This window comes from Petaurus breviceps, unplaced genomic scaffold, assembly GCF_028583685.1.
Source record: "Petaurus breviceps papuanus isolate PSGF00001 unplaced genomic scaffold, PetGlider_PUasm1.0 91041, whole genome shotgun sequence".
Lineage (NCBI taxonomy): Eukaryota > Metazoa > Chordata > Mammalia > Diprotodontia > Petauridae > Petaurus > Petaurus breviceps.
Window position 1 is genome coordinate 41238938 of NW_027187400.1, and position 13155 is coordinate 41252092.

The 13155-nt window shown below is 61.3% G+C and overlaps 2 protein-coding genes across 3 annotated transcripts; both read left to right on the top strand.

The window, feature by feature from the left end:
- Positions 1-759: 759 nt before the first annotated feature.
- On the top strand, positions 760-4833 carry LOC138154116 (rRNA 2'-O-methyltransferase fibrillarin-like). The gene is made up of 9 exons (XM_069078607.1): positions 760-969; positions 1980-2132; positions 2243-2359; positions 2541-2635; positions 3005-3175; positions 3469-3601; positions 4199-4311; positions 4403-4548; positions 4703-4833. The coding sequence occupies exons 1-9, from the start codon at positions 960-962 to the stop codon at positions 4737-4739; spliced, it is 975 nt and encodes a 324-aa protein (XP_068934708.1). The 5' UTR covers positions 760-959; the 3' UTR covers positions 4740-4833.
- A 306-nt stretch (positions 4834-5139) lies between these two features.
- On the top strand, positions 5140-10896 carry DYRK1B (dual specificity tyrosine phosphorylation regulated kinase 1B). Of its 2 annotated transcripts, none has more exons than XM_069078543.1 (11): positions 5140-5341; positions 6658-6827; positions 7365-7484; positions 7575-7763; positions 8025-8172; positions 8275-8561; positions 8722-8868; positions 8964-9104; positions 9345-9663; positions 9917-10023; positions 10157-10896. In XM_069078543.1, the coding sequence occupies exons 2-11, from the start codon at positions 6765-6767 to the stop codon at positions 10562-10564; spliced, it is 1929 nt and encodes a 642-aa protein (XP_068934644.1). In that variant the 5' UTR covers positions 5140-5341; positions 6658-6764; the 3' UTR covers positions 10565-10896. The 2 variants fall into 2 exon arrangements, with proteins under 2 accessions (XP_068934644.1, XP_068934643.1); XM_069078542.1 differs by lacking the exon at positions 5140-5341 and adding an exon at positions 6227-6478.
- Positions 10897-13155: the final 2259 nt, after the last annotated feature.

Here is a 13155-nt window from a genome sequence, read left to right on the forward strand (position 1 = left end):
AGAGGCGGGGCTGGTTCCCCAGGCTGGGACATCAGTGGACAGCTGTTGTGCTTTGGAGGCACTCCCTTGTAGCAGATTTGCAGCATCTGGCCACAAATCACTCGGGACGGGCACAAACTGGTGGGTTACATCATGGTCCAGCTGGGAGATGAGTGGAAAGTCATGTCCTTGAGGGCAGGGCCTGCCTCCATTTTGTCTTTGTCTCCCCAGTGCCTGGTACCCAGTAGGCGCATAATACAGGATCGTGGAATTTAATAGAATCAAGCCTGTTTTTCACAAAACCTTGAGGAGCGCGGCACCGCCTGGAACCAGAGGAAGGGAGGAAGGCAGCGAGCGAAAGCGCCACCTTGCGGCCTCCCCACGCACTGCGGTAGCAGGCAGCCTCCACCTTCACGCGCCCACGAGTCACTTCCGGACCCATTCACGACGTCTCCTAGGAGACAGACTGGCGCATGTTCGGAGAAGCATCTATCCAAAACTACACTTCCCATCAGGATGCCGTGGCCTCCAGGCGCCCTCGTGATGTCATGACGCTCTACGTGACCCTCCCCGCCTCTCTTCCCTTTCCCCACCTTCTTAACCCCGGAAATGCTGCGGCCGCGGCCTGGGACTTCATAGGACTACTTTTCCCAGGACTCCACCGTCCCCTGCGAGGTGACGTATGGGATAACCGGGGAGGAGGGGACAAGGGAGAGGGTACTGGGTAAAACTAGACTGCGCAGGCGAGGAAAGAGCGCGCCTGCGTACTGCGTGCGTACTGGTGTGTGCGTGCTGCGTGCGTGCTTACGTGAGGACACCAGGCTCCGGCACACGCCAATCCCTTCTTGCCTCCCTTGGTGTTTGTAGCCCGGGCTGTTGAAGGCCCGGTGGCGCGTGGGAGCCGCGTGTCCGCCGGCGGCCACCTTACGGACCGACCCCCGCCGCTGCTTCCGCTTCCTCCGCAGAGCGAGCCGCGTGCCATGAAGCCAGGTGAGCGCGGGGCCCGGGCCGGGGAGGCTTCGCGAGCCCGAGACCCCAGCCCAGATTCGGGTCCCGGCCAGGGCTCGTCCCTTCCCCCTCCCGTGACTCACTTTAGTCGCCTGGAGCAGGAGGGCAAGGGGCCCTTTCTGACCGCAGTAAGCGGTCATGGCCGCTCGCACTTCTTAGCGCCTTTTAGTTGTCTCATTTTTCAAATGCGCTCCGCCACCTGAGGGATGAGGATGCGGCTCTGTTACCATCCCCGTTTTACAGGCGAGGAAACTGAGGCAGGTAGCGGTGAAGTGAGATGCCATGGGTAACACGGGTAGGAGGAGTCTGGGGCAGGATTTGAACTCAGGTCTCGAAGTCAGGCGTTCTCCCCCCTGCTTTTACGAGCCCTGAGGGCTGGATTAGGGGGGCCTGCCTGATTGGGGGCGCTGAGGAGTTGGGGAGTCCTGACACACATACTCCCAAAGCAGAAGATGGAAGCTGGTCTCTGACCTGGCAGTTATAGGGCGCCCGTCTCACCCCCCTTGTTTGCCCCCAGGACTGGGCCTTCCCTAGGACCCCCTCTTCAGCCAAGCTTAGTTTGCTCTCACCCTCGGCATGCAGCCCTGGCTGGGGGGTGGGGGGGCGGTCATGAGCCAGGGTCCTCTTCCTGACTCCACAAACACACAGGCGTCTCCTTCTTTGTCGCTTCTCCATGCAGTTTAGGAGCCCTAGTGGGGGTGGGGGAGGGGCCTCCAGCCTCCTCATCCCCCCAAGCGCAGGTGTACACCCCGACCTCCCTGGGCCTCAGTTTCCTTCGAGGGTCCCGCCGTGGTAGGGGGCTGTGGCTTTTTTTTCCTCTCAGTTGTCCTGACAACAGTTTTGGAGATGAGAAAGGGGCTCGTGTTGTAGGCCTTTTTTATCTCCCCCCCACTAACATAGACATGGACTTGGAGGTTCTCATTCTTTTCTGGGATCCGGGTGATTAGGAGAGCGTCAGACTCTTTTGACCAGTTTTGTTTTTTGGTCTACAGGATTCAGCCCCAGAGGGGGCGGTCGGGGCGGGTTCGGAGGTCGTGGAAGAGGTGGTGACCGAGGGGGCCGAGGAGGCTTTGGGGGCCGAGGAGGCTTTGGGGGTCGTGGCCGTGGTGGCTTTGGAGATCGTGGGGGCCGAGGAGGTGGCCGAGGTGAGTTGAAGGGCTCACTGGGCTAGCCTGGGGTTGGGGAGAAGGAACGGTTCCTTGGGTATCTACACTGGACAGTTGTCTGGTCAACAAGGAATCTTTGCCTCCTGCAGGAGGGTTCCAGTCACCTGGTGGTCGGGGCAGAGGCACCCCCCGGGGCAGAGGCCGGGGAGGTAGAGGAGGTTTCCAAGGAGGAAAGAAGGTCACTGTGGAGCCCCATCGACATGAGGGTGAGTGATGACATGGCCTTTGCCATAGTTCTTAGCAAAGAAAACAGCAGCAAAACAACCTTTGTGTAGCTCTGATTTCTCTGTTGCCAGTTTTTGTCATTTCGGGAATAGGATGTGCCTGAGGGGGAAAAAGGGGCTGAAGGGTGTGCCTGTGGGTCACACTGGCCCTTTTTCTTTTCAGGAGTTTTTATTTGTCGAGGAAAGGAAGATGCCCTGGTCACAAAGAACATGGTTCCCGGGGAGTCAGTCTATGGTGAGAAGAGAATCACTGTGGAGGTGAGGACAGGAGAGATGTGGGACAGGTTCCCATTCAGTTAGTCATCAAGCAACTGCTGACAGTCCAGTGAGAGAAAGGACATGCAATTATCACATATAAACAAACCGAAAAGGAACAAATTAGAGAAATTAGAAGTGGTGCCTGAGGGAGACAGTGTGGGAGGGGCATGGAGGGAGAGCCTGGAGGGGGGGGAGGCCATGACCCTTGTCACCATTGAAAATGCCTGGATTTGGGAGATGGAGCATCTTGCGGAACAGCAAAGCCACCAGTATCACTGAACCTAATTATGTTGGGAAAGGGAGTAAGGTGTAGAAGACAGGGAAGGGCCAGATTGTGAAGAGCTGACTCTTGCTTTCCACCCCCTTCAGGATGGTGAGGCGAAGTTGGAGTACCGAGCCTGGAACCCCTTCCGATCAAAGCTGGCTGCAGCCATCCTGGGTGGAGTGGATCAGATCCACATCCGCCCTGGGGCCAAAGTGCTGTACTTAGGAGCAGCATCAGGCACCACTGTCTCGCATGTCTCTGACATCGTGGGCCCCGTGAGTCTGGGGGAACCCTTCCCCACTTTTGGAAATAGAATAAGAATAGGGAGGGCCTCCTCCTAACTGCCTGTGAGGTGGGACATTGAAGGAGATGCTTCAGCTGAACTCTGAACAGAGGGGTTTGAGGGCGGGAAATGTGGGATGACCCCTGGGGATTTTAGCTTGGCCCTTGCAACTCCCCAAATCTTCTCTGGCCAGCTGTCAAGCAGGCCCTCTGGGTCTTAGCATAAAGGGCTTGGTGGTGGGTTCTTGGATGTGACCGGTGGGGAAATGAGTTGTCTGCTGCTCAGGAAGGTCTGGTCTACGCTGTCGAATTCTCTCATCGATCTGGCCGAGACCTCATCAACGTGGCCAAGAAGAGGACGAACATCATTCCCGTCATTGAAGATGCGCGACATCCCCACAAATACCGGATGCTCATTGGTGAGGGCCCAGGGCATCCCTGTTTCCATAGACAGAACTCTGGTGCAGTGCACACTGAACCAGAGGCCAAGGAGGCTGAAAGTGGGGCAGGAATGATCTGCCCTGTGGCTACAGAAGGCTACAAAGTTGGGACTTGGGAGGTCTCGAGTTCAAATCCCACCTTAGATATTGACTAGCTGTGTTGCCCTGGGTGAGTCATTTAATCTGAAATCTGTCGGGCCCTTGATTTTTTCATCTATGAAAAAGTAGGTAACAGGAACACCTTCCTAAGATAGCTATGAGGATTAAGAAAGATATTTGTCAAGCATTTTGTAAACCTTAAGGCACTGTGTAAATGCTATTTTTACTTGTTAGAAGGGAGTGGGGACTTGAATTTCTGGGAGGCAGCTGGCCTCAGAGTTTGACCTTTATCTTGAGGATCACAGGGAACGTGGAAGGTGGCCAAGCCACAGAATCGTGTGTTCAGAGCCCTCCCTTGAGATTGGATTAGCAGTCTGCAGGGTGGGGTGGAGGGGTAAGGGATGGGAGGAACACAGAGGGAAGAGCCCAGCTCTCTGGGCCAACCATGGCTGGTGCCCTTCCTTCCTCTACCTCCAGGGATGGTGGATGTGATTTTTGCTGATGTAGCCCAGCCAGACCAGTCCCGAATTGTGGCTCTCAATGCACACAACTTCCTGCGCAACGGTGGACACTTTGTGATCTCCATTAAGGTAAAGTGCCTAGGCCAGATTCGGGAGGGGAGGAGGTCCCTGAGGCCTGAACAGAGGTTGTCATCTTTCTCATGACCACCACCTTTCCTAGGCCAACTGCATAGACTCAACAGCTTCCCCAGAAGCCGTGTTTGCCTCCGAAGTCAAGAAAATGCAGCAGGAAAACATGAAGCCACAGGAACAGCTCACCTTGGAGCCTTATGAGCGAGATCATGCTGTGGTGGTGGGTGTGTACAGGTGAGCATTGGGGGGCAGTGCCTGGGTACAGCTGGGCCCCATTGGCCTGGGGTGGGGGTGCCTGGGCACAGCAGGGGGCCGTGGGCCTCCTGGGGATCGCCATTGGGGTTATCCAGGTGCAGCCTGGGCTCAGAGGTCTCCTTTCTCCCCACAGGCCGCCCCCCAAACAAAAGGAAGTAGCTGCCAAGTAGCTGCCGCCGCCCTGCCCCCTCCCCCCCCCTCGTTTTCTACTCTAGCTGTTTTGTGTCAGATCTTTGTATTTTCTATTAAAAGGTGTGACCCCATGTGACTCCTGGATTCTCAAAGGGTTAAGGGGCGGGGGCGGAAGGAAGGCCAGGCCACGCGCCTGCGCGCTGGGGCGAGCCACTGATGTTCGCCCTGTGGTTACCCAGAGAGGTCGGGCGTCGACCTCTGCGACGTATGCTTCGTCGTACTGCCTTCTGCGTGCCTGGGGCGGGACCGAACTTGGATGTCGCGCATGTCTCTTCCAAAGTTGGCGCAGGCGCACGGAGCGGCAGCCCGGTGCCTGAGTCACGTGTCGAGGGAGAATGGGAGGGGGCAGGGGGCGGAGTCCAAGCCGGGGGGGCCGGTTTGTTGTGGTCGCCATTTTGCTGGTTGCATTACTGGGTAATTGGGGACCCCGGGCCGCTGCCGATCTGACTGGAGCTACCCGCCCGCGCCGCCGCTGCCAGCGTTCCCGCGTGGGGATGAACCCGGGGCGCTGAGCCGCCGCCGCCTGCCCCGCGAGTTCCGCTCCGCCCCTCCCCCTACGGCCCGGCACCCCCGCCCACAGGTAACGGCCGCGCGCGCGCCCGCTGGGGCTGGGGGAGGGGAGGGGGCGCGTGCTCGTCCTTACTCCGGCGCACCGCCCTCCACCCCCGCGCCGAACGTTAGACCCGGGGAGGGGGGTGGGAGGGAGTGCGGGATGCCCGTTACGGCCGCCCCTCCCTGGGAGGGGGCACGCGCTGTCCCGGGGCCGGTGGTGTGGGGGAGGGGCGCCGGGCCGGACCAGGTGCCCGGGGGGAGGGGAGGGGGCGGGGCCGCTATTTATAGCCGGGTTCCTGGAAGGGGCCGGCCCCGGGGGAGCGCGGCGCGGGCCGGGGCGGGGCCGGGCAGCCGGGCCGGGGGCGGAGCCGCGGCCTCTTCGGCCCCTTTCCCCCCTCCCCTCCCTGTCCCCCTGGCTCTCCCGCTCTTTGTTTGGGCAAGAGTCGGCGCGGGCCCCCACCCGCCGCATCTCGGTCGCTTGGCAACAGCGGGTCGGCTCCCCGCCATTGGACGGCTCGCTGAGGCCCTCGGGCCAATGGCAGGCCTGTTGCCATGGCAGGGGTCATGTTGCAGCCGCCTCGTGCGCGCCGCGGGGAGCGGGAGCCCGAGCCCGGGAGGCGGGAGGCGGGGCGGGGCGGGAGCCGGAGCGGGCGCCCCTCGAGCTCAGCACCTCCTCCCCCCCTCCCCCGCCGAGGGGGGCGCTAGGGGAGGGGGGGCCCGGGCCGGGCCGGGCCGGGCCGGTGGGGTGCTATGGGCGTCGGAGGAGAGGCTTCTCTGGCCCCCGGTGCGATCCCAGGGTTCATTAGCAGACAGGCTGGGCTGGAAGTTGGGGGGAGGCCGGTGCCAGGCCCAACCCAGCAGCTGTAGGGTTAATCCCATCCTCCCTCCCCTCCTCCTTTCCCCCCTTCCACCTGCTCAGCTCCCCCACTCCAGGCAACCTCGGCTGACCCCCCTCCCCCTCCCAGCGGCTGCTGCTGTCACCCAGCGGACGGGACAGGGCAGGGCAGGGGCCGGAGGGCCTCCCCTCCCTCAGACGGGTCACCCTTCCACCTCTGTGTCCTCTTGGGGCTCCCACCCTCCCTGCCCGAGATGCTGACTGCCCGGCTGCCAGACTGGGGACCCCGCCGGCCACCTGCCCGTGGCTCCCGACAGCCCCCCAGCGTGGGTATGAGAGGGGGAGGGGCGGAGCGGGCTGCCCAGCCCCCCTTCTCCCGTGGGTGCTGCCGCCGGAGGAGGGGGCCGAGGGCCTCAGAGCTACAGCCGCCCCCCCTGGTGGGGGTGGGGGGAAGGGCTATCCGGCCCCCAGTGCCGGCCAGCCCCCACATCCCCTGTCCGCTCCCCCAGGTCCCGGCGGTGCTGGAGGCAGCAGCTGTAGTGCAGGATGCGAGAAGTCGCCCCCCAGCCGGGCTCCTGCTCCGGGCCTCGCTTCCCTTCGGCCCTCTGAGCCGGACATGGCCGCCCCTCCCAGCCATGGCCCTTTCTCCGGCTTTCCAGCCCCCCAGGAGCACACCCAGGTAGCACCCAGGCTGGCTCTTGCTGGAAGGAGGGGCCTGGGGGGAGGGGGAGAAGGGTTCAGCCTGAGGAGGTTCCAGGCTGGAACGGCGGGAGATGTAGGAAGCACAGAGGGAGAGCGAAGGCTGAGGCGGAAAGGGGAGCCAAGTTTAGGGTCTGAGGGTCACAGGCTCACGGCTTGCTCAGTTTACAGAGGTTAAGCCATTTGTGCAGGGTCACACTGAGAGGAAGGAGCGAGCTGGGATTTGGGCCCAGGTCCTCAGGCTCCATCCAAATCCAGCCCCCTTTCCACAGTCCGTGCCCCAGTTTCAGCCATCAGACACTCCAGGGTCTGTGGGGAAATGGTTCGAGGTTAAAGTTTAAGAGGCAAAGTGTGGCAGGGAGGTAGATGGAACTGGCTGTCAGCTGTAAGCTGGTGAGAAGGTCCTGCCTAGAGCACAGGGGGGCTGTTCTCTAGGACAATGGAGCTGGGAGAGTGGGAGGGATGGAGAGGTCAGGGGATGAGGGGCCTGGCCCTTCTGTGTCCTTCCCCCTCCCAGGTGGTGCCAGATGTCAGGCTGCTACAGCGCCGGCTCCCGCTGGCCTTTCGGGATGCCACCTCCGCCCCACTTCGAAAGCTCTCTGTGGATCTTATCAAGACCTATAAGCACATTAACGAGGTGGGTGAGGCCCTGGCTAGGAGCTGGGGGTGAACTGGGGGAGACTCCCAACAACTCTCCTCACCATCCTCTACACTACCCTCTCCGCAGGTGTACTACGCCAAGAAGAAGCGTCGGGCCCAGCAGGGACCCCCAGAGGACGCAAGCACAAAGAAAGAGAGGAAGGTTCTGAACCATGGCTATGATGATGACAACCACGACTATATTGTTCGAAGCGGGGAACGGTGGCTGGAGCGCTATGAGATCGACTCGCTTATCGGGAAGGGCTCCTTTGGGCAGGTGGGGGCCCGAGTGAGGCACTTGGGGGAGGGGGAGGCTGCCCATCCTCTGAAGGAAGAGAAGGCAGACTTTCCTGCACCCCACATCCCGAGGCCTACTTGTATCCCTGACTTCTCTTGGCTGCTCCTCAAGCTATACTTGTTGACGCTTAGACCAGAACGTTGCCCAATTATGTCTCTTCCCCTTGGGATCCATCCCGGGGCCCAAAAGTCCTGCTGACTCCATCCATCCCCTTGAACCTGGGCCTTTTGCTGCTCCCAGGTGGTGAAGGCCTATGACCACCAGGCCCAGGAGCTGGTGGCCATCAAGATCATTAAGAACAAGAAGGCGTTTCTGAACCAGGCGCAGATCGAGCTGCGGCTGCTTGAGCTGATGAACCAGCACGACACGGAGATGAAGTACTACATCGGTGAGGCCCGGGAGCAGGGGTCACGTGGTGGGGCAGGGCAGGGAGTGGAGCTGGAGCCGCGGTCCGAGCCACTGCCCTCTGTCCCTGCACCCTCTCCTGCAGTGCACTTGAAACGGCACTTCATGTTCCGGAACCACCTGTGCCTGGTCTTCGAGCTCCTGTCCTACAACCTGTATGACCTTCTGCGCAACACCCACTTCCGGGGCGTCTCGCTGAACCTGACCCGGAAGCTGGCCCAGCAGCTCTGCACGGCCCTGCTCTTCCTCGCCACCCCAGAGCTCAGCATCATCCACTGCGACCTCAAGCCTGAGAACATCCTGCTGTGCAACCCCAAGCGCAGCGCCATCAAAATCGTCGACTTCGGCAGCTCCTGTCAGCTGGGCCAGCGGGTACGTGGGGCGTGGCCAGCAGCAAAAGGCCTGTGGCTGGATTCCACAGAGGGGAAACTGGGCTCACTCGCCCTTGGGAAACCACCTCCCGTTCTACTGGGCCAGGGGCAGGCAGCCCAAGGTGCCAGGGAAGCCTTGACAGAGGTTCCTTTCTTGGCAGATCTATCAGTACATCCAGAGCCGCTTCTACCGCTCCCCTGAGGTACTCCTGGGGACACCGTACGATCTGGCCATCGACATGTGGTCTCTAGGCTGTATCCTTGTGGAGATGCACACAGGAGAGCCCCTCTTCAGTGGTTCTAATGAGGTGAGACTCAGGCTGGGGGGAGGAGGTGGGCCCAGGAACTCCAGGTTGGGGGGGGGGGGCGAGCCTGACAGGTCTGTGCCTGCCCTTTGGCCCAGGTGGACCAGATGAACAGGATTGTGGAAGTGCTGGGACTGCCCCCGGCTCCCATGCTGGAACAGGCCCCCAAAGCTAGGAAGTACTTTGACCGTTTACCTGGAGGGGGCTGGACCCTCCGGAGGAGCAAAGACCTCAGGAAGGTGAGCCGCTCTGCTCTTCCCGTGCCAGCCCTGCCTCGCTCAGCCTGTCTGAAGGGCCCTTCTCCCAGTAGCTTGTCTGCAGTCCCCTCGCCAGCACCCATCTCTGCTCCCTCCACACATTCTTTCTCCCATCCGTTTTTTTTGGCTTTCATGTTACAGTTACGAATTCATTTCTTCCCATCCTGTGCTTCTCGCTCTGCCTGGACCCACCCCCATGACACCTCTGCTCCTCCCTCCTAGGAGTACCAGGGCCCCGGCACACGGCGGCTGCAGGAGGTGCTAGGTGTGCAGACAGGCGGCCCCGGGGGCCGGCGGGCAGGTGAGCCAGGCCATAGCACAGCCGACTACCTCCGCTTCCAGGACCTGGTGCTGCGCATGCTGGAGTATGAGCCAGCCGCCCGCATTAGCCCCCTGGGTGCCCTGCAGCACGGCTTCTTCCGTCGCACGGCCGATGAGGCGACCAACACGGGGCCCTCGGGGAGCAGCACCTCCACCTCACCTTCTCCAGCCCCTGACGCCTCCCACTCCTCCAGCGCGGCCAGCTCCGTCTCCAGCTCTGGTGCGGGGGCTACAGGGATCACCCCAAGAGGGCCTGGGGGAGAGAACTTGGCCCTGGGCCTGGCATGTGTGCCCAGGGCATGAGCACTCAATGCCTGCGTGAAGCAGGAGAAAATCTTCTCTCTGAGCCTCGCTTTTGCTCATGTACAATCTGTGGCCTCTGAGTTTGAGCCAGAGGTCACTCTCCTCTCCCCTTGGGCTCTGGGAGGGTCAAAGGAAGAGATGCCTTGCCAGCTTATTGTTTCCTACCTTAGGTGGCTCAAGCGGATCGTCTAATGACAACCGGAGCTATCGCTACAGCAACCGCTACTGTGGGGGCCCGGGGCCCCCAGTGACGGACTGTGAGATGCACAGTCCCCAGGTATGGGCTTTGGCCACAAGGGGAGGGAGTGTCATCCAGATCCCCTGGATGTGCCCTGTTTGAGCCTGCCTCCTAGAGGCTGGAGGCCACTGGATGTGGTTGATTGTAGCCTGTGCCTTTCTTCTGCTGGCAGGTCCCACCTTCCCAGCCGCTGCGCCCTTGGGCAGGGGGAGATGTGGCCCACAAGCCTCCCCCAGGCCCAGCCCCAGCCTCCTCTTCCTCCTCCTTCCATGGGGCCAGTGGCCGGACTCCAGCCCAAGCTGGCTCTTCTTCATCCTCATCACCGCCTCCCCCTGAGCTGATGGACGTGAGCCTTGGAGGTGGCCCCCTGCTGCCTCCGCCCGCCCCACAGGACTGTGCCCCACTCCGCCCCGCTCCCCCTCTCCAGCACCCGGCCACTTCGGCCTTCCGGACTCGGACCACAGGGGGGGGCGGCCCCAGGGGCGGGGGCCGGCCGCCGATCCCCCCACCTGAGGACCCAGCCCTAGGCCCCCGCCTGGGCCTCTGCGGTGTCCCCCAGAGTACGGCCGCCAGCTCGTGATCCCCTGCCCCCCTGGGGCCCCCCGAAGCCATACCCCTTCCCCCTTGGGGCCCCTGGGCTCATGCCTTCCCTCCCCAGCCCTCCTCCCCTCTCAACTGGAATTGCTGCTACCCAGTGGGGGAGGGGGGGCACCTGCACTGACCTGACTGGGGGCTGGGGCCGAGAAGAGGAGGGGGTATGACCCCTGCCCCCCCTTGTCCCCCCCATGGACTGGCTCCTCGGCCCTGCTGGCCCCTTTGTTTTCTATTTATTGTACCAAAGACTGGCAGCCCTGGGGTGGCTCCCCTGCTCTCCACCCTGGGGCTGGGGGGGGTGGGGTGGGGAGGCATCCGCAGGAGTCTGGGGCGCCCTGTGCTGTACCCAAGTAAAGAGCTTTCTCACATGGCGGACAGCTCCTTTGCAGGGTCGCTCGGCCACTCCCTCTCTAAAACACACAGAAACCCCCAAGAGGGAGGAGCAGGGAATGGTGGGAGATAGACATGACCTGTCATCACTGGGCCTGCAGGGAGTGAGGGAAGAGGATGACCTTGACACGCCCAGGGCACCCCAGCCAACCATCCCTGAATGGGCTTACTCCCCACAGGGAGCTGGGCCGGACCTGCCCCATACTCCAGCAGGCAGTTTGTGCTGGCTAGGGCAGGGCCAAGACCTGCACTGGCCTAAGTGGGGCGGGAGGATGTCCCCTAGTGTCCTCACTGCCAGCAATGACCTTGTGGGGGAGGGTGGGCAGCCGTCATCCCAGGTAAGTGTCCGGGCCTTTTCTCCCTCTCCAATGGGAGGACGGAAGTTTTTTCTAATGTCAGTTCCCCATCCCAGTGATGGTTTCCATAGTGATTAGAGAGGGTCCTAAGGACGAGCTATTCATCTAAGCCCATGGGGAGGAACGGCTTCGCCCCAGGGGGCCTAGGCCAGAGGTAGGAAGGGGCCAGCTCCTAGTGGGGATACGGGCTGGACTGGCAGCCCTTGCCCAGAGGCCTTTGCGAAGGCCGTAGCTCTTCATGTGCAGCCCCTCAAGCACCTGTCATCCGGAGGAGGGGAGGGAAGGGGTGCAGCAGAGGCTCCATTTTAGAGCCAAGGGCACAAACTCGAGAGAGGGGAAAGCGCCTTTCCCCGAGCCACTCAGCTAGCGAAGCTGGGGCGGGCCCTGGCCGCTCTCCAGCCAATCAAGCTCCGCTCCGGCGAGAATAGGGTGTTCCCGGCGTCCTTTTGGAGTCTCCGAAGGACACAGGCCACCAATCAATGTCTCGCCTTCTCTGAGATGGCCAATGGCCAGGCCAGGAAAGAAAAAGGTGGGGGAAGGGGGGAGAAAAGTGAGATGAGAGGAATTGATTAGTGCAGGCTGGGCGGGTGGGACGGAGCGCTCAGAGGAACCGAGGATTGGCTGGGATAGTCGTCGGACTACGGGGTGGGAGGGACAGGGCGGGTTCTGGCCCCTAACTGCCAGCTCTTCCCTGCACTCGGGTCTTCCCGGCTTCCCCCGCTCATACCCTCTTGGGCCTGGAGATCCCTGAGCCGGAACCCCGCCCTACCGGGGAGAACCGGGCCCACGCCGCAGGGGGCCCGAGCGTGGACGCTTCCTGCCGCCTCAGCTTCCCCGCTCCCCGGGGCTGTGTGGTGAATGTCAAATCCGGAGCTTTTCGAGCCTCTGTGGTCAAGTTCATCAGGGCCACGCTTTGGCGCGTCTTTGTTCAAACCCCTTCCCCCCGCCCTTCCCGCGCGGGATGCTCCGTGACGTCGAATTAAGACCCACGGTCCTGAGAGCATTTCCACTTACGTCCTCGCACCACCAGAAACCAGGCCCCTCAGCGCGGCTCCACCTTTCCCCCCACAAAAAGTGTCAGGCCGGCGCCCGGGCTGTGAGAGGGGTAACAATGTTGCCATGACTGAGGGGGAGGCATCACCAGAAGCCTCCTCCGCTCCCCTCCCCTCCCCAGCCACACAATGGAAAGTCCGGAGGAAGAATTTTGAAAACACCGACAAACCCTCCTAAGGAACAAAGGGACCCCCGGCTGCCATGTCCAAAGAGGTGTTTCCCGGTACCTCTCGTCCCGAGAACGGGCAGTGGGCTTGGTCGTTGTCACGGCAGCCACTGCCAGGCCCTTGTCTTTCCCGTGGTGCTTTCCCTAGATTAGTTCTGTTCTGTCCGAGATCCCCCGTAACCCTCTTTTGTCTACTCGGGGCAAACCAATATTCCGTTATATTCGCATGCCACAATTTGTCAGCCTTCCCCCAGCCATTAAGGGGAAATTTAAGGAAGGCTAATAGAAACCTAAGTTCTAGTTCTTTATTTTCCTCCACCTTCACCCCTTCTTTAATTCCTCCTTCAAAATCAGAAAATGTGTGGTATTTGGGGGCAGCTCTCTCCTCCGTGTTATGCTCCCCAAACCCACACCAAATGCTTGCTTGTTCTGTATCGAGTTTGATTTCTTTATCCCCCAGACTGTTTAGCCCTCCGCTGTCCATTGCACACAAGGGCGAGGTTCATCTGTGCCTTTCCTGCATGCTTGTACCCTCATGAGAAATAACAATTTCATCCTTTCTTCCTCCTTTCCACACTTAACCTCCCCTCTGCCCTCTTCCCCCATCCCCTC